The sequence below is a fragment of the Chiloscyllium plagiosum genome, chromosome 24, assembly GCF_004010195.1.
Source record: "Chiloscyllium plagiosum isolate BGI_BamShark_2017 chromosome 24, ASM401019v2, whole genome shotgun sequence".
NCBI lineage: Eukaryota > Metazoa > Chordata > Chondrichthyes > Orectolobiformes > Hemiscylliidae > Chiloscyllium > Chiloscyllium plagiosum.
Genome location: NC_057733.1, coordinates 55,508,543 through 55,529,124, shown reverse-complemented (window position 1 = coordinate 55,529,124; position 20,582 = coordinate 55,508,543). Strand labels below are relative to the sequence as shown.

The following is a 20,582-nucleotide window of genomic DNA, read 5'->3' as shown; positions in this document are numbered from 1 at the left end:
TCTCTTTCCATCTCTCTCTCACCCACACACACACACACCTATAAGTCTATGGGGGGAATTTCCATTTGCAGATACATTCTATTTGTTCAAAAAGTACAATGTTTTAGCCAGTTAATCAATGTGGTATCATGTAAATTCCTACTTTGGAAATGAAACCAGTCTGACTCCAGGTTAAGACACAGACGGATTTGAAACAAATCCTCACACCTAAAATGCATTGTCTGATCAAAGATGTCACCTCTTTTATACTGATAAAACTTTAAGTTATCTCAGTTAGTGACTTGTGAATTCATGCCCATCAAAATTCATACTGTATCATTAGCAGAAGTCCAACTGATCTCTAAACATAAAGGAAAAAAGAACAAATTCTATTAATTCTGAAATCCGATGCAGTACACAATAGACAGTGGACTGGAGGACCGGGAGTAGCAGGCTGGAAAACTGGAGCAGGGCGTGACGGCCAGCACACTGACTCCTAAAAGTATATGTGGTAAAAATAGGATCGACTTTTACACAAGATATATGGAAAATTCCAGATTATTTGGCCAAAACTGGAGGGTCGATTTTTACATGAGATCAACTATTACTCAAGTAGATATGGTAGATAAAACTAGGGCAGAAATTTTGCTAAGAGAGTATGAACAGCTAGGAGCTAAATTATAAAGGAGAACCAAAAAGATGATAATCTCTGGATTACCACCGAAACCACAATCTAATTGGCACAGGGTCAATAAGATTAAACAGGTAAATGCATGGCTCAAGGATTGGTATGGGAGAGATGGGTTTGAATTCATGGGACATTGGCACCAGTACTGGGGAAGAAGGGACCTATTCCAATGGGATCATCATCTGAACCGTGCTGGGACCAGAGTCCTAGCGAATTGCATAACTCGTGCTGTAGACAGGGCTTTAAACACTGGGAGCCAGTGGGGGAAGGTTTCAGATAAAGGGGAAATTAGAAAATCCAAATTAAAGAGGGCGGTAAGAGTGCAGAACTCAGGAGAGTTTATTCAAATCTCCAGCACATACACAAATAGGACAGTGTATGGAAAGGGTTAACAATCAAACTTCAAGCATACTGGATAAGCGAATGACACTGAGAAGAACGATGGTTAATACAGGACTGAAGGTGTTATATCTGCATGCACGCAGTATAAGGAATAAGGTAAACGAGCTTGTGGCACTGAACAAAATTGGCAGGATGATGTGGTGGGCATCACGGAGACACGGCGGCAAGGGGACCAGGATTGGGAGATGAATATTCAAGGATATACATTCCATTAAAAAGACAGGCAGGTGGGCAGTGGAGGGATGGGGTATCTTCATTAGTAAGAAATAAAATTCAATCAACAGTAAGAATGGCTTTGGTTTTGGGTAATCCAAGTTGGAGGATGGGAAAACTTTCTGGCTGTAAGAGCTGCTCCTTTTTTTGAGGTATTTTAGGTGTTCGAATTCCAGGAGCAGCAATTACTGTTTTATATGCTGTTGCATTGTTTTGGAACTTTGGAGATAAAAAAGTCAAAACAACAGCAAGGGAGAGGAACAGACAAAGGAAGCACATGGTGAGGACAGTGCAGGATAGAGAGAGAGAGAAAGAAAGAAACCCACATTGTGAACTGGCAGAGTTAGCAGTTACTGCCTTTGCTGTTTGAATTTATGTATCGCTGGACATCGGAGTGCGTCTGGGAAAATAAACAAACAGTGAAATTCACAACTGATCTTGGAGGAACCTGTTTGGGAGTGGTCACAGCACAGAAACTGATAAATAAGTCTGCAGTAGTGAGTAGAGTGGGTTCTTTCTTGATTATATGTATTATTGAGCTATCTCTCTTGATTAAACTTAAAATATAAGCCATATGTATTAATTTAACCTGGAGCAGCGTTTTGTAGGGGATGAGACAGAGCTATTTTCTGCATCTGCAGATTGAAAGAAGCAAAAATGGCCCTTAGTAGAGTGATATGCTCTTCTTGTCGGATGTGGGAGTTTAGGGAGAGTTTACTGATAACTGAGTATTATATCTGCAATAAATGCCATTGGTTGCGAATTCAATCAGGTCAAATGGATCAGTTGGAGAGGCAGTTAGAGGCAATGAGGAATTTACAAAAGCAAGGGGATGTGATGGATGGCAGTTATAGGAAAGGGGGGGAAAGTCTCAGATTCTGTCACAGGAAAGCTAAGAGAGGTAGGCAGGTAGTGCAGGAGTCTTCTGTGGTTATCCCCATTTCAAACAGGCATACTGTTTTGGAAAATGTAGGGGGTGATGGATTCTCAGGGGAATGTAGCACAAACAGCCAAGTTGTTGGTATTGGTTTCTGGTTGGCTCTAATGTAATGAGGGGTACGTCGGGTTCCAACAGATAATTGTGTCAGGGGACTCTCTAGTCCAAGGTACAGACAGACATTTCTGTGGCCAGCAGCGAAAAATCAGAATGGTGTGTTGTTTCCCTGGTGCCAGGATCAAGGATGTCTCAGAGAGGGTGCAGAATGTTCTCACGGGGGAGAGGAGCCAGCATGAGGTCATTGTTCACATTGGAACCAACGATATAGGAAGGGAAAAGGTGAAGATTCTGAAGGGAGCTTACAGGGAGTTAGGCAGAAATTTAAAAAGGAGGTACTCAAGAGTAGTAATATCTAGATTACTTCCGGTGCTACAAGCTAATGAGAGTAGGAATAGGAAGATAGAGCAGATGACTGCATGGCTGAGGAGCTGGTGTATAGGAGGAGGATTCACATTTTTGGATCATTGGAATCTCTTTTGGGGTAGAAGTGACCTGTACAAGATTGTAAATTTCTTCTGCGTTCTTTTCAGTTTAATAACATCCTTCCTATAACAAGATGACCAAAACTGAACACAATATCCTAGTGTGGCCTCACCAGCATCCTGTCCAGGGAGATAGTGAGGAAAGAGATCAATTCGAGACTGGTACAGTTGGGAACAGAAGCGAGTCAAACAGTCAGGGCAGGCAGGGACAAAGCTGAGAACAAGGCAGTACTGATAAACTGCATTTATTTCAAAGCAAGGGGCCTAACAGGGAAGGCAGACGAACTCAGGGCATGGTTAGGAACATAGGACTGGGATATCATAGCAATTACAGAAACATGGCTCAGGGATGGACAGGACTGGCAGTTTAGTGTTCCAGGATACAAATGCTACAGGAAGGACAGAAAGGGAGGCAAGAGAGGAGGGGGAGTGGTGTTTTTGATAAGGGATAGCATTACAGCTGTGCTGAGAGGATATTCCCAGAAATACATCCAGGGAAGTTATTTGGGTAGAACGGGAAATTGAGAAACAAATTTGTAAGGAGATCTCAGTTATCTGTAAGAATAATAGGGTGGTTATGGTAGGGGATTTTAACTTTCCAAACATAGACTGGGACTGCCATAGTGTTAAGGGTTTAGATGGAGAGGAATTTGTTAAGTGTGTAGAAGAAAGTTTTCTGATTCAGTATGTGGATGTACCTACTAGAGAAGGTGCAAAACTTGACCTACTCTTGGGTAACTGAGGTGTCAGTGGGGGAGCACTTTGGGGCCAGCGACCATAATTCTATTAGTTTTAAAATAGTGATGGAAAAGGATAGACCAGATCTAAAAGTTGAAGTTCAAAATTAGAGGAAGGCCAATTTTGATGGTATTAGGCAAGAACTTTCAAAAGCTGACTGGGGACAGATGTTCGGAGGTAAAGGGACAGCTGGAAAATGGGAAGCCTTCAGAAATGAGATAACGAGAGTCCAGAGAAAGTATATTCCTGTCAGGGTGAAAGGAAAAGCATTAGGTATAGGGAATGGTGGATTAATAAAGAAATTGAGGGTTTGGTTAAGAAACAGAAGGAAGCATATGTCAGGTATAGACAGGATAGATCGCGTGAATCCCTAGAAGAGCATAAAGGCAGTAAGAGTATTCTTACGAGAAAAATCAGGAGGGCAAAAAGGGGACATGAGATAGCTTTGCCAAATAGAGTTAAGGAGAATCCAAAGGATTTTTACAAATGCATTAAGGACAAAAGGGTAACTAGGGAGAGAATAGGGACCCTCAAAGATCAGTAAGGTGGCCTTTGTGTGGAGCCACAGAAAATGGGGGAGATACTAAACGAGTATTTTGCATCAGTATTTACTGTGAAAAAGGACATGGAAGATATGGAATGCAGGGAAATAGATGGTGACATCTTGAAAAATATCCATATCACAGAGTAGGTGGTGCTGGATGTCTTGAAACGCATAAAAGTGGATAAATCCTCAGGACCTGATCAGGTGTACCCTAGAACTCTGTGGGAAGGTAGGAAAGTGATTACTGGGCCCCTTGCTGAGATATTTGTATCATCGATAGTCACAGGGGAGGTGCCGGAAGACTGGAGGTTGGCAAACGTGGTGCCACTGTTTAAGAAGGGCGGTAAAGACAGGCCAGGGAACTATAGACCGGTGAGCCTGACGTCGGTGGTGGGCAAGTTGTTGGAGAGAATCCTGAGGGACAGGATCTACATGTAGTTGGAAAGGCAGGGACTGATTAAGGATAGTCAGCATGGCTTTGTGCGTGGGAAATCATGTCTCACAAACTTGACTGAGTTTTTTTGAGGAAGTACAAAGAGGATTGATGAGGGCAGAGCGATAGATCTGATCTACGTGGACTTCATTAAGGAGTTCGACAAGATTCCCCATGGGAGACTGATTAGCAAGGTTAGATCTCTTGGAATACAGGGAGAACTCACCATTTGGATACAGAACTGGCTCAAAGGTAGAAGACAGAGGGTGGTGGTGGAGGGTTGTTTTTCAGACTGGAGGCCTGTGACCAGTGGAGTGCCACAAGGATCGGTGCTGGGTCCACTACTTTTCATCATTTATATAAATGATTTGGATGTTGGCATAAGAGGTATGGTTAGTAAGTTTGCTGATGACACCAAACTTGGAGGTGGAGTGGACAGCGAAGAGGGTTACCTCAGATTACAACAAGATCTGGACCAGATGGGCCAATGGGCTGAGGAGTGGCCACAAAATCTCAAACAGATCATTATTTGTAGCAAACTGCCCGGCTTTCAGGACAATACCATACAACCTTGTCATGGTAGACAGTGCAAGACGTGTCAGAATGCCGACACGGATACCACCATTACACGTGGGGACACCTCCCACCATGTACGTGGCAGGTACTCATGTGACTCAGCAAACGTCTAACTCATATGCAAGGATGCCCTGAGGCATGGTACATTGGTGAGACCAAGCAGAGGCTACGGCAACAGATAAATGGACACTGCACAACAATCACCAGACAGGAGGGTTCCCTCCCAGTCGGCGAACACTTCAGCGGTCTGGGACATTCGACTTCTGACCTTCAGGTGACCATCCTCCAAGGCGGACTTCGGGACAGGTAGCAATGAAAAGTGTCCGAGCAGAGGCTGATAGCCAAATTCGGTACCCATGGGGATGGCCTCAACCGGGACCTTGGGTTCATGTCACACTACAGGTGACCCCATTGCACTATACGCACATACAGACACTCATACACACGCATACTCAGACCCTCTCTCATACACTCCCACACACTCCCCCACACACCCTCTCACAGACCTAAACCCCTTTACACTCTCACACATGCACACACCTTCTCACAGACACTCATAGCCCTCCTCCCTCCCCCCAACACATATATAGAAGTTTGGGGGGTGAATTTGTACTTGCAGAATTACATTTTACTTTGCTCAAAAACTGCATGAATCAGTGTAAGATTCTGTAAATTAGTTTTTTAGATTAGAATCAGTCTGACTATTGTGGGACAGACAGCGTCACATGGAGTTAGTTCCTGCAACACGTTCTCTGGGCTGACATGACACCAATTATTAAAGTGCACTTGAGAATGGAACTTTTAAAAAAGATTTTGCGATTTACATATGAATGAACGGAAACCAATGTGGTCATTCTAAAAGATAAGAAACTTAACAAACAATCCGGGTCTTTTTCAATGTATGATTTCAGTTACATCACACTGTTAACCTTTGCTATAAATTCTGTCTTACAATCTTATTCTCCACAATCACCCGATGAAGGAGCAGCACTCCGAAAGCTAGTGCTTCGAAATAAGGACTGTAACCTGGTGTTGTGTGATTTTTAACTTTGTCCACCCCAGTCTAACACCAGCGTCTCCAAAAAATGCAATGATGGCATTTATTTTGAGAGGACTTGAATATAAAAGTGAGGATGTACTTCTGGGGCTCTGGTCAGACCACATTTGGAGTATTGTGTGCAGCTTTGGGCCCCATATCTCAAGGAGGATGTACTGGCCTTTGAGTGTGTTCAGAGGAGGTTCACGAGAGTGGTCCCAGGAATGAAAAGCTTAACATACGAGGTTCGCTTGAGGACTACGGGTTTTTACTCGATGGAGTTTAGAAGGATGAGGGGGAAATCTAATTGAAATGTACAGAATGGCCTGGACAGAGTAGATGTTGGGAAAAAGTTTCCATTGGTAGGAGAGACTAGGATCCGAGGGCACAGCCTTAGAGTAAAAGGGAAGCCCTTTTAGAATAGAGGTAAGGAGAAACTTCTTCAGTCAGAGAGTGGGGAATCTATGGTGTTCATTGCCACAGCAGGTCATCGAGTATATTTAAGATGGTGATAGATAGGTTCTTGAGTAAAGGGGATCAAAGGTTACAGGGCGAAAGCAGGAGAATGGGGTTGAGATACTTGTCAGTGATTGAATGGCCTAATTTCTGATCTTATGTCTTATGGTGTCATGATGAAGAATCACTAGACTTGAAATGTGGGCTTTCTTCCCACAGATACTGCCAAACCTGCTGAGTTTCACCAGCAATTTCTGTTTTTGTTTCAGATTTCCACCACTTGTAGTTCTTTGTTTTATTACAGAGCAAGAATTGTTTGAGATAACTTGCTGCCACCCAACCCCCTTTATCTAGGATCGATACAATGATGAAAGATAGCCCACTATTCAGTGTTTACAAAAGGAGCACCATTGTTACTAAACAGGTTGCCTTAAGTACTACATAGCATTAAGTACAACTACATTCTAATCAGACATAAAAACAACAATCTTTGGAGCTGTATAGAGTACCTCAGCTAGGTAAAAACAAGGACTGCAGATGCTGGAAACCAGAGTTTAGATTAGAGTGGTGCTGGAAAAGCACAGCAGGTCAGGCAGCATCTGAGGAGCAGGAAAATCGACGTTTCGGGCAAAAGCCCTTCATTACGAATCCTGATGAAGGGCTTTTGCCCGAAACGTCGATTTTCCGACTCCTCGGATGCTGCCTGAACTGCTGTGTTTTTCTAGCACCACTCTAATCTAGAATTGAATACCTCAGCTCCTCACCAAGGCTGGTGTAGAACTCACTGTGTGACACCTTCAGAGTTTTGATCTGTTTGTGTAGCATGCAAAACAACACTTTCCACTGTCGCTCAGTACATGTGACAACAATAAATCAAACTCAACCATTATCTCCTTCAGTACACATGGCAGCAAACAAATTGGTTAGCACCAAAATTCACATTTCTTGCCGATTCATTCTCAATGTGGAATATTTTAAAAACTAACTCAATTTCTTGGCTCATGGAACTCCTCAGATGATTTGTAATAAGCTTGATCTTACTAAAGGGCCAATTACTGGCATTACCCAAAAACTACACAATGTATGTGTTGGGAAATGAATTCCTGAATGTCAGATGGTAGTTTTGTAAGGCAAGGTGGAGAATATGACTCATTACTGTGACTTACTCTGAATCATTGTTAGGTAAATCCAAAATTACTGCGGAGAGGTAAATTCAACCCCTTAAACCAGCTCCACCAATCAGTACACTTATGGCTTATGCTTTCGATAACCCTTTAACCCATTAATAAAAATCTATCCATTTGCTCCATAAATTTATTTAAAATCTTGAATTATAAAACAATAATGTTACTGCTGATACACCATCCCTCTACTCTGAAGCAGATTTATTGCAGTCATTTATAATTATTTCATCAGTTTTATTAAGGTAGAATCAAAGTACCTGTTCCTCTGAAATGTTGACTTGTAACTGCTGATTCATGCCTTCGCAGACTTTCTAAAATACTGCTCCTTGAACATAATTTGTGGAACTACAGCTTCAGTGTTTGGCCTACTTCTGTAAAAAAAAAAATATAATTTCTTGTCCTATGTTGAATTTCTGGCAGAATTGGTCATTGTCCTTCCAAATGGTAATTACTTTTCACTATAACTTGAAAATCACTAATTCCTCAAAATCGTTAACAGAACCAGTCGTACCTGCACATTCCTATCTGCAATGCCTGTGGTGGTATTGCGTCTGTCACCCAGTTCCACTGATCTATTGCTTCGAACACCTTAAACCAGCAGACTAGCATCAAAATACATTGGAAAGATGAATCAAATTGACAGCCCAGGTCAATTCCATCTTGGGCTTAGCTGTCAGATTCTCCAACTTTGAGATTTCTTTCAGAGTGACATGAAATGCCTGGTCACTGCTGAGTAAAGTCATCATACACTGACTGTCCATTGGGTCTCTGGTGAACTACAAGGAGATATCTGGCCAATGCAGTCCTCTACAATCTCCCATCTTTTTGGACTATGAGAGCAGACAACATAGACAGTTTGCATCATCCCAAAAATGTCAATCTCTGCAAAAAGGAGCAGACTGGGCATTACACAGACACAATGAGAGGAGAAGCTGCAGGAATGAAGTTTCCTCTGGAGATGACCCTAAATGCTGTTGTAAGGACCCTCTCATAGCCCTGGCCAACATCAGGTACAAACAGAATGTCATTGTCACCCAGCAATTTTAGGTTTGTAGCCTTGTCAGTCTTCCCACCGTCGTCAATAAATGAATAAAACCATTCTGTATTCACACTCACTAGAACTATTTGTTCAATATTTCAAGACTAACTTTACTTTGCTCCATATGATACAACTGCAGTGGCATCAATCATTAGTGAAAAATACTGACCATTTTCACTATCACAACTGCCTAACTATCATTAACATGTCTTTTTCAAATGATCACAATCTTATAAAAGGCACCTAGAAGTCACTTATTCACTTTAACCAAAAAAAGCAGATAGAGGGATATGATATCTCAACAATTAAGCAGGGAGACATTTAAAATTCCATTAACCTTTGGACAATGCAATGGATTTTTTTTAAAGGGATGAGAATTCAAAACTTCTGAAAGAACAGGAGACAAGAATGATAGAATAAATTCCAGCATAATTTGTTTTGTGGAACAATAATTCAAAGTTAACATAGCAGCCATTTTGGCTTGGTTATATTAAGACCATCAGAGAAGGGGGTTGGAATTAAGGCATTAGCTCTTAAGCTGTCCTACTAGTGGAAACATCTTCCCCACATCCACTCTATCTAGGCCTCTCAGAATGATACCGGCATTAGCTTCTGTTCTGAAGCGGAAACAGTTTATCTCTCGTAAAATATCTGAAACCTGATGAAAACCAGTTGTTTCATCAAAAGCTGTTCCTTTTAACCAATAAATTAGAGGTTTTATCATTTGTGGACCAGTCACTCGGTGCCTCCTATAAAGATGTGGAAGAAGCTGAAGGAAGAGATTAAAGAACTGGAGGACTCTGGAAACAAAAGGAACACTCATTAAATCCTGAGGACTAGTGAAATTGACTTGTTCACCAGTATTTTCTTCCCTTCACGCATAACACCAATGTTTTTGATCTGTCCGTATGTCTGTATTTTCAAAAAAGGGGATAAAATTGTAACTGGTAGTTGTATGGTAACTGTTCTTAGTTACCTGTGGATAGAATCTATTTATTTGTAATAAATATTAATTCATTAAGTACAGAAACCTGGGTCTACCTGACAGGTAGATTGGAGAATTTTGCATTCTTAAGAACAACATTTTGCAATACCAGGTTTGATTTCCAATGTGCCAACCCAGTGAGACCTGACACTTTCTGTTGAACCTGTTTAGCTGAGAGATTGGGAAGATGGGGTATAGGTTAAAGCCTGTTGCTTTAACATGCCTTGGTTGGTGTCTCATCAACATTGTCAAAACAATGACTGCAGATGCTGGAAACCAGATTCTGGATTAGTGGTGCTGGAAGAGCACAGCAGTTCAGGCAGCATCCGAGGCTGCCTGAACTGCTGTGCTCTTCCAGCACCACTAATCCAGAGACTCATCAACATTACTTGTTGATTGATTATTTCGAGAAAACGTTGACCATATGTCCCACTAACCCTGAAGATGAATGGATGTATTAATTCATTTTTTCCAAAACCCTTGGATTCTGGAGGACTGGAAGACTGCCATTGTGTCACCCCTATTCAGAATGGGAGGGAGGCAAAATACAGGTAACTGTAGCCTTTTATAGCTTAACATCGTTTGTTGAAAAACTGTTGGAAACAATTAATTAAGGAAGTAATAGCAGAAGGTTTGGAAAATCATTATCTAATCAAGCAGAGGTAGCACAGCTTCATGAAAGGGAAATCATGTTAAGAGTTTGAGAAAGTCTTACCCAGAGTGGTTAAGATGTATCGTATTTGGACTTCCAGTAGGAATTCAAAAAGGTACCTCACAAAAGGCGATGACATAAGAGCCCATGGTGTTGGAGGTTGTTTATCGGTGTGGTTAGAGATTTGGTTCATACTCAGAAAACAGCATTGGATTCCTTCTTCAGGTTGGCAACTTGGAACCAGTGGGTTCCTCAGATTAGTGCTGGGGACCATAAAAAATTTACAATAGATATTCATAACTTGGAGGGAGCAAGTGAATGTACTGTAGCCAAATTTGTAGATAACACAAAAGTAGATGGAAAGGTAAGTTGCAGTTAAATACAAATAGATTAGAGAGATTGATAGGTTGAGTAAGGGGACAGTAAGTCAGCAAATGAAATATAATGAGGGAAATTGGATTGTTCATTTTAGAAGGTAGAACAAAAGAACTGAATATTATTTAAAATGGAAAGAAACTGCAGACAGCTGCAGCACAAAGGGAACTTGGAGGGACCTGTGCATGAAACACAAAGCTAGCACACAGGGGCAGCAGGTAATCAGGAATGTTGGCCCTTATTTCAAGGGGATTGATGAATAAGAGTAGGAAAGTCCTACTGCAACTATATAAGATTAGATTAGATTACGTACAGTGTGGAAACATGCCCTTCAGCCCAACAAGCCCACACCGACCCGCCGAAGCGCAACCCACCCAGACCCCCTCCCCTACATTTACCACCACCTAACATTACGGACAATTTAGCATGGCCAATTCACCTAACCTGCACATTTTTGGACTGTGGGAGGAAACCGGAGCACTCGGAGGAAACCCACGCAGACACAGGGAGAACGTGCAAACTCTACACAGTGTGTCACCTGAGGCGGGAAACGAACTCAGGTCTCTGGTGCTGTGAGGCAGCAGTGCTAATCACTGTGCCATCATGTCACCCACGGTACAAGGTGCTGGGGAGACCACATCTGGAGTAATGTGAACAGTGTTGATTCTCATATTTAAGGAAAAATGTCATTTCATTGGAGGCAGTTCAGAGATGATGATTCACTGAGTTAATCCCTGGTACGGAGGGATTGTCTTAAAAGCAAAGGCCAAACAGGTTGGGACTCTGCTACCTCGAGGTTAGAGGAATGAGAAGTGAGCTCATGGAGAACTATAGAATTCTTAAAGGGGCCTGACAGGGTAAACACAGAGGACGCTTCCCCTCATGGGAGAGTCTAGAGGGCATAGTCTCAGAATAAAGGGATGTCAGTTTTTAATAAAAATAGATGAGGAGGAATTTCTTTGCTCAGAGGGTTGTGCGCGTTTGGAACTCCTTGTTACAGAGAACTGTGGCTCTATAATCCTTGTGTATATTTAAGGCTGAGACAGATAGATTCTTGCTCAGTCTAGCAATCAGGGATTACAGTATTAAGGAAGGAAAGTGGTCATGAGGAATGTTTGATCAGCCATGATCCTATTGAATGGTGGATCAGGCTCAAGGGGCCAAATGACCTCTTCCTGCTCCTATTTCTTATGGCTAGGGACAGAATGGAGCGTTGTTCCATGCACACCTATGGATAAAACAGACAGGCAGTCACAGGAAGCTATCAGAGTTCATTTTAATCAAGAAAAGATGATTCTGACATTTGAGTACATCCCGACTCTGCACCAGGAGCAACAATATTAGGTTTAACCAGGTGCCATTGTCTGGGTCATTCTTCACAGAATGGCTTGTCTCCCTGAGTAACTCCAGCCCCAAATCTCGGGTGACACCACAAACTAATCATGGATTTGAACAGCATTTTTACAGCTACTCCTGTCCTGTCACCATCCATAATAATTTCAGTGCCATCTCTCCCTGGTCAGATGGAATCTGAAAACAAAGAAATAACAGTCATGAGCACAATTGCACATCAATCAAAGGCAAAGGTTGCTTTTGGGAGTAGTTTAATAGATAACAATGGCTGGGGTAGGACAGAGTACACAAGGAAAACAATAATTGAGGTTGCAAGAAAGGTACTACAATAATCGTGGGGAATTTTAATCTCCAGAGACTGAATGAAGGAGAAGCATTAGTTCCCAAGAGTAAGGATTGTTTTATTCTTTAATGAGATGTGGGCATCACTGGCAAAGGCTAACATTTGTTGCCCATCTGAGTGGCTTGCTCAGCCATTTCCGACGTTGCCCATCTGAGACACAACACTTAGTACATTGATGAAGATACCGCGGAGACACTCAGAGTTCTACGAAACCACAATTCATTTATTAAGACACCTCAATTACTGTCTGTCTTTCACTAATCTGAATTCTATAACTAAACCCAAATGTTATTACCCAGGACAATTCACAGCTGGCTAACTGAAAGCTCTGCTCAAGAACCCCAACCCTCACCCTACCACCATGCCTCCTGACATAGGGTACCTTCTTACAACGTTAGTCTTCGTAATGTTGTTGAACAAAGGAATTTCTTCAGGCTTTTTATACACAAGTCTCTGTGCCAAGTGTGTGTATTACTTGGAATTCTGTATGCACATGACCAATGTATACCTTATCTGATGGAAAACAGGAACTGCTGGCACTTTCATTTCTAACTCTTAGCAAACCTCACTGACTCAGCGTAATTCCACTCACATAGCAGCCCATTGACAGGCGTCTTATCAGTGCCTGTTATCTTCAGCCTTTTCCAACACAGAACCACACTGCTCTGGGTCTGGATCACCATGTAAAACAAGACCACACAAGGATTTCCTTTGAGCAAACCAGATGGCTTCTTTTTTCAGCAAAAATGGTGATTATATGGTCACTATTAGTCTAGTTCTTTAATTCCAAATTTTATTGAATTCAAATTTCACCATCTGCCATGGTAGATTCAAACCCATGTTCCCATAGCATTGGCAAGGGGGCTATGGTTTACCAGTCCAGTGGCATTTCTGCTACATGACTGCTATTTCAAAATACCAACTAGGAAGCAGGCTATTTTAGATCTAGCTCCATGCAAAGAGACATTAATTATGCTATTGTAACGGAGTCTCCAAGCAATAGTGATCATAACATGGGAGCATTTTACATTCTGTTTCAATGGGAGAAGGGTGGATCTAAAGCTAAAAGGCAATGAAGACAGAATTGGTAATCTGAACTAGGAAAGCAACTTAAAAGTAGGATAATGGAGAGTAGTGGCAGTCATTCAAGAACACATTTCATTACCCAGGACAAAGATATATTCCATTAAAAAAAGAGACAGTCAGGGAAGAAAGCATCATCTGTAACTAGCTAAGGAAGATTGAAAAAGTGGTAGATCAGAGTACTGAACAGATTCTCAACCAACAAAGAATGTCTCTAAAATGCAGTTTAAGAGACAGCTAGCTAGAAATATAACATAGTAAGAGTTTTTTAAAAAGGAATAGAGTAAATAAAGTGAGCATTAGTCCCTTAGAGGTGGAGCTTGGAGAAATAATAATGGAAAACCAGGAAACGTCAAGACGAGTGCTTCAACAACGCTCAAGAAGCTTGACAACATCCAGGACAAAGGAGCCCTCTTGATTGTCATCACATCCACTCCGTCCATCACCAACGCTCAGTAACAGCAGTGTGTACTATCTACAAGATGCCCTGCAGAAATTCACCAAAGATCCTCAGACAGCACCTTCCAAACCCACAACTACTTCCACCTAGAAGGACAAGGGCAGCAGACACATGGGAACACCACCCCCTGTAAAGTGCCCTTCTAAGTCACTTACCATCCTGAACTGGAAATATATTGCCATTTCTTAATGTTGCTGAGTCAAAATCCTGGAATGCCCCCCTAATGGCATTGTGGGTTAACCCACAGCACATGGACTGCAGTGGTTCAAGAAGGCAGCTCAGCCCCACCACAAAACCAATGAGGGACAGGAAATAAATCTGACCCAGTCAGTAGCACCTACATCCCCTAACGTTTTTTTAAATGGCAGAAGTGTTGAACAAGAATTTTGTATTTTTATCCTCTGCAGAAGACAAAAAACTTGAAAATCAAGAGGTAAAGCAGAAACTAAAACAATCATAGCCATTAGAGAATAAGGATCAGGGTCACAAAGGAAGTTGTTGCAAACACAGTGGTTGTAATCATTGTGTTCTTCCCTAGATTATGGAAAGCACGCATTAAAACGGACCAAAAACCTTTAGCCTGTAAAGAGGGTTTTTACTGAATCTATAATACACAGACATAGAAGAGACAACAGACTTGCAGAAATACTACGAAACAAGTGGCCAATACCATCAGTCTGTGTTGGTGTTTATCCTCCATGAGCACTATCCCATCAACCCCTCGAGGAGCAGGCTTGTGGGTTCAAGATCCATGCCAGAAGTATAAATATCTAGGCCAAGGCTTCAGTACAGTACTGAGGCACTGCTTTATTTTCAAAAGGTACTGCCTTTCAGAAGAATGAAGGAGAACCTCTGATAAGGTTCTTAAAGAGCAAAGGAGTTCCAGGGATTAGGGTCCGGGGAGCTGAAGGCATGATCAAAGGCTAATACTTCCCTTCCACAAACATCACCAAAACAGAGAATCTGGTTATGAGGACATTTCTGTCAGTGGAATCCTGCTGTACACAGTTTGGCTGCCAGGTTTCCTACGTTACAGCACCTAAAGAACAATATTTCTTTGGCTGTAAAGTACTTTGGGACATCCCTGTGGTCATGGAAGAGACTAAATAAATGCAAGATGACATTTTCCTTTTAGCTCCCAAACCTCTTTACCCCTTAACTACATTCTGAAACATTAAAGTGGTATCCCAGACTGTCAGGAAGTTAACAAATCACTCACCATGTGACCAGCTTTCAGGATCCAGAAGAAGGCAAAGTTCTGATGCTGCTTATAGAATGCAGCAGTATCCGAGAGCTTTGATGGAGTGTACACAGGTTTCCAGCGCAGACTGGTGAATGTAGGAAGACCTGGCCATTTCAGCTTCTTCACCCACATCTCCTGCCCTGGATTGAGTGAGAGAGAGAGATAGACAAAGAGAGAAAAATCTTCTATTTTCCTTTTCTGCTCCAGTGGAAAACTTCCAATATCTCTCAGTCCTGAACTAGCAACTGTAGTTTCTATCCAGGCGAATCCACACTCTCCTTTCTATAATGGCACTGAGCTGCCTCCAGTCATTTGCTGTGCTTTAACAAGTTCTTGTCCAATGCACAGATTCATTGCCCTGTGCACTTTCAGACAATCCTGTATCTGATGCCCCAAGACTCTCTTCACCCACACCCTTCAGTCTATTCACCTTCACTACCTATTGCTTCTTGATATCCGCCTTGTCTTCAGCCGTTGCTTTCCTGTTTCAAATCCCTTCATAACCTCACCTCTCCCCATTTAATATTTTCCAGGTTTGTAACCCTGAAAAGTTGCATTCATCTATTTTGGGCATAAGAGCAAGAGACATGACCATTCAGCCCACCAAGCCTGTTCCAGCATTCGATATGATCATGGCTGATCTTGGGCTTCAACTCCTCCTATTTCTGAGACAGCTAAGATTTATATAAGGCTGGGATAATTGTATCTAACAACGAAGCACCTACAAACCTCTCAGGTCCAGAATTCCAGAGATGTATCTACTCCTCAAAGTAAATTGTGCTCATCTCAATCCTAAATGATTGGACCATTATCCCAAAGCTGTTTCAGATTCCCCGCGACCAGTGATGGTCACATTAAGCCCCTGAATCTTGTATGTCTCAATCAGACTGCCTCTCATTCCCTAAACTCCAGAAAATCTAGACCCAATTTACTCAGCCTATTATTATGGGAAAACCCACTCTTTCCAATTTACTGAACTGTCCTGCCTCTGATCTGAATACATCTTTCTTCAAATAAGGACTCCAAATCTGCACATAATGTGGTCTCATCAAAAACCCTGAATAATTAAAGCACGATTTCTTTATTCCTACACTCCAATCTCCATGTAGTAAAGGACAACGTATTGGCCTTTCTAACTGCCTGATATTTTTGTTTTTTTTTTGTTCCACATGTGTCTCTGAATATCAACATTTATAACGTTAAACAATTCTGCTTTTCTGTTCTTCCAAAGTGAATAATACGATGAGCCATAGCAAAGTTGGCCATTCAGCCCATCGAGTCTGCTCTGCCATTCAATGAGATCATGACTCATCTGACAATCCTCAACTCCACTTTGCTGCATTTTCCCTAACCTTCAGTTCCCTTATTAAAAATAAAATCAGTATCTCAGCCTTGAATATACTTAATGATCCACAAAATTGTTACAGTGTTGGAGGCAGCCATTTGACCCATTGTACCACTATCAGTTAGCAATTTCCTGCCTTTTTCCCATTTCCCAGTACACCATCTTTATCTAAAAAAAATTCAGTCTCCTCTTGAATGTCTCAATTGAATGTGCCTCTACCCGATTACCAGAGAATACATTCTCGACCCTAACTACCCGCTGGGTGAGAAAGTTTTTTGTCACTTCATCCTTGCTTCTTTTGCACATTCTTTTTATCCACTTGTGGGATGTGTTACTGGCTGGGCCCAGCATTTATTGCCTGTCCCTAGTTTCCTTTTGAGAAGGTGGGAGTGAGCTACCTTCCTCCAACGCTGTAATCCTACTGTAGGTTGACCCACAAAGCTCTTTGGGAGGGACTTCCAGGATTTTGACCCAATGACAGCGAAGGAATAACAATATATTTCCAGGATAGTGAGGAGCCTGGAGAAAGTGAGGACTGCAGATGCTGGAGATCAGAGTCGAGAGTGTGGTGCTGGAAAAACACAGCAAGTCAGACAGCATTCAAGGAGAATCAACGTTTCGGGCATATGCCCTTCATCAGGAAGTGAGGGGCTCGGAGGTGATCTTGCAGGGGGTGCTGTTCCCATGTATCGGATGCCCTTGTCCTTCTAGATGAAAGTGGTCATGGGTTTGAAAGATGCTGTCTGAGGATCTTTGGTGAATTTCTGCAGTATACCTTGTAGATAGTATACACTGCTGTTGCTGAGCATCGGTGGAGCAGGGATTGAATGTTTGTGGATGTGGTGCCAATCAAGTGGGCACTGCTTTATCCTGGATGGTGTCAAGCTTCTTGAGTGTTGTTGGAGCTGCCCCCACTCCTGACTTATGCCTTGGAGATGGTGGATAAGCTTTGGGGAGTTACTTGCCACAGTATTCCAAGACTCTGACCAACTCTTGTTGCCATTGTGTTTTGGTGGCACATCCAGTTGAGTTTCTGGTCAATGGTAACCCCCCATGACGTTGATAGTGTGGGATTCAGTGATGGTAACATAATTGAATGTCAAGGGGCAGTGGTTAGATTGTCTGTTATTGGTGAAGGTCATTCGTGCCACACAAATGCCAGGTAATGTTACTTTCCACTAGTCAGCCCATTTCTCATTACTTTAAATCTATGCCCGCTTGTTTCTTGTATGAGTGGGGACAGTCTCTCCCTATCAATTTGGACGGCACGGTGGCTCAGTGGTTAGCGCTGCTGCTGCCACACAGCACCAGGGACCCAGGTTTGATTGCTGCCTCAGGTGACTGACTGTGTGGAGTTTGTACATTCTCCCCGTGTCTGCGTGGGTTTCCTCTGGATACTCCAGTTTCCTCTCAATCCAAAGATGTGCAGGTCAGGTGAATTGGCCATGCTAAATTGCCCATAGTCTGGGTGGGTTATCCTTTGGAGGGTCGGTGTGGACTTGTGGACCGAAGGGCCTGTTTCCACACTGTAGGGAATCTAATCTAATCTAATACCTTTGAGAATATTCTGCACCTTCTCTGAGACATCCTTGACCCTAGCACCAGGAAAGCATCACACCATCCTGTCAGCTGCAGAAATGTCTGTCTGTGCCCCAGACTAGAGTGTCCTCTATCATAATCGATTGCTTGGAGCATGATATACCTTTATAGTGGAGCCAGTCTGAGTGACAGACCTGGCTGTCGTTGCTCTGCTCCCCAGTAATCTGGATCTTGGTGCATGGGGCACGATTTCAGAGTTTGCAAATGGCACGAAGTGTGTAAAAATTGTAAACTGTGAGGTGGACAGTGTGGAACTTCAAGGACATTGACAAGTTGGAGTGGGCAGAGAGGGGGCAGGTGAGGGTCTGACCCATTTCCCTCTGACTAACACACCTAACACTATGGGCAATTTAGCATGGCCAATTCACCTGGCCTGCACATCTTTGGACTGTGGGAGGAAACTGGAGCACCCAGAGGAAACCCACACAGACACAGGGAGAATGTGCAATCTCCACACAGATGGTTGCCTGAGACAGGAATAGAACCTGGGTCCCTGGCGCTGTGAGGCAGCAGTGCTAACCACTGAGCCACCGTGCCACCCCTTGTACCTGTTGGTGCCAGCAACATCGGGTGAGAAAGGGACAAGGTTCTGCAGAGAGAATATGGGAAGTTAGGCAGGAGGTTTAAAAGGTCGGTCCTCGAGAATAGTAATATCTGGATTACTCCCGGTGCCATGTGCTAGAGAGAGAGGAGAAATAGGAGGGTAGAGCACATAAATGTGTGGCTAAGGAGCTGGTATAAGGGGCAAGGATTCATCATTTTGGATTATTGAGATCTCTTCTGGGGTAGTAGTGACCTGTATATGAAGGACAGGCTGCACCTGCATTGGAAGAGGACTAATATACCGGCCTGTGGGGGGGCATATTCCAGAGGGGTGCGAGTGAGCATGTGTGCGGCGTAGTTTGATCCAAAGACATAGTCACAAAAGACACAAGGTGAGGCTGCTCCAATATAAAAGGGGAGCAACTTACATTTTCAAGGCAGGCACAAGGAAGAAGAAATCCAGTTACATCAGACAAATTAAACTACACTTACTTCAATGCAACAAGCCTTACAGATCAAAATCAAAAACTGGCGCTGGAAAAGCACAGCAGGTCAGGCAACATCCGAGGAGCAGCAGAGTCAATGTTTCAGGCAAAAGTATTTCATCAGGAATTCCTGATGAAGTGTTGGCTGTCCTGCTCCCTGACCTGTTGTGCTTTTCCACCACCCCTTTTGACTCCGATCTCCAGCAACTGTAGTCCTCACTTTCTGCTAGCACCTGACAGATAAGGCAGATGAACTCAGGGCATGGTTGGGAACATGGGACTGGGATATCATAGCTAATACAGAACCATGGCTCAGGGATGAACTGGACTAGCAGCTTTGTGTTCTCGAATATAGATGCTGTAGAAAGGACAGGAAGTTTGGGGGGGGGGGGGGAAGAGAGAGAAGGGGAAGGGGAGCAGTAGGGTTTTTGGTGAGCTATAACGTAGGGAGGATATTTCTGGGAGAACATCCAATGAAGTAATTTGAGTGGAACTGAGAAACAGGAAAAGGATGATCACATTATTGGGATTGTACTATCGGCCCTCCCAATAGTCAGCCAGAAATCGAGAAGCAAATTTGTAAGGAGATCTCAGTTATCTGTAAGAATAATAGGGTTGTGATGGTAGGAGATTTTAAATGCCTTAACATAGCCTGGAACTGCCATACTGTTGATAAGCTTGGATGGAGATGAATTTGTTAAGTGTGTATAGGAAAATTTTCTTTTTCAACCTGAGGACGTACCCACTAGAGAAACAGAAGACTGGGGCAATAGCATGCCATTGAATCCCTCGGGCCTGCGCTGTCATTTTATATGATTATGGCTGACCTTTGAGCTCAGTATCCTAATCCCACCTAAAGCCATAGTTGTCAGGTCTCTGGCACTGAGGCTCAGAAGGGAAGGGGGAAGAATAGAAAAGCGCTAGTGGTAGGGCACTCAATAGTTAGACGGATTGACAGGAGATTGTGTGATCAGGAACGGGACTCCAGGTAGGTACATTGCCTCCCCGGTGCCAAGGTTCGGGATGTCACTGATCGGGTTTGCAGGATTCTGAAGGGAGAGGGTGAGCAGCCAGAAATCGTGGTATATATTGGCACCAATGATATAGCCAGGAAAGGGATTAAGCATCTGAAAAGTGACTACGGAGAGTTAGGTTGGAAGCTGAAGAGCAGGACGAGTAGAGTAGTGATCTCAGGTTTGCTACCGGTGCCACGAGATAGTGAGATGAGGAACAGTCAGCGAATGCAGCTTAACATGTGGCTGCGAGGCTGGTGCAGGAGGGAGGGCTTCAGATACTTAGACCACTGGGATACCTTCTGGGGAAGGTGGGACCTGTACATGAAGGATGGG

At 43.0% G+C, this 20,582-nt stretch overlaps 2 protein-coding genes across 2 annotated transcripts in view; both read right to left on the bottom strand.

Annotated features, from left to right (window-relative positions):
* dgke (diacylglycerol kinase, epsilon) overlaps positions 1-8,024 on the bottom strand; it is a 28,809-nt gene extending 20,785 nt beyond the window's left edge. The window contains exon 1 of the mRNA XM_043715242.1: positions 7,986-8,024. Within this exon, the coding sequence (XP_043571177.1) occupies positions 7,986-8,024 (39 nt within the window). The remainder of the gene's footprint in view (positions 1-7,985) is intronic.
* A 4,013-nt stretch (positions 8,025-12,037) lies between these two features.
* The window catches only part of scpep1 (serine carboxypeptidase 1), a 23,782-nt gene continuing 15,237 nt past the window's right edge, over positions 12,038-20,582 (bottom strand). Inside the window, exons 10-11 of the mRNA XM_043715241.1 lie at positions 15,238-15,401; positions 12,038-12,309 (exon numbers count right to left, since the gene is read on the bottom strand). Of these exons, the coding sequence (XP_043571176.1) occupies positions 12,247-12,309; positions 15,238-15,401 (227 nt within the window). The 3' untranslated portion in view covers positions 12,038-12,246. The remainder of the gene's footprint in view (positions 12,310-15,237; positions 15,402-20,582) is intronic.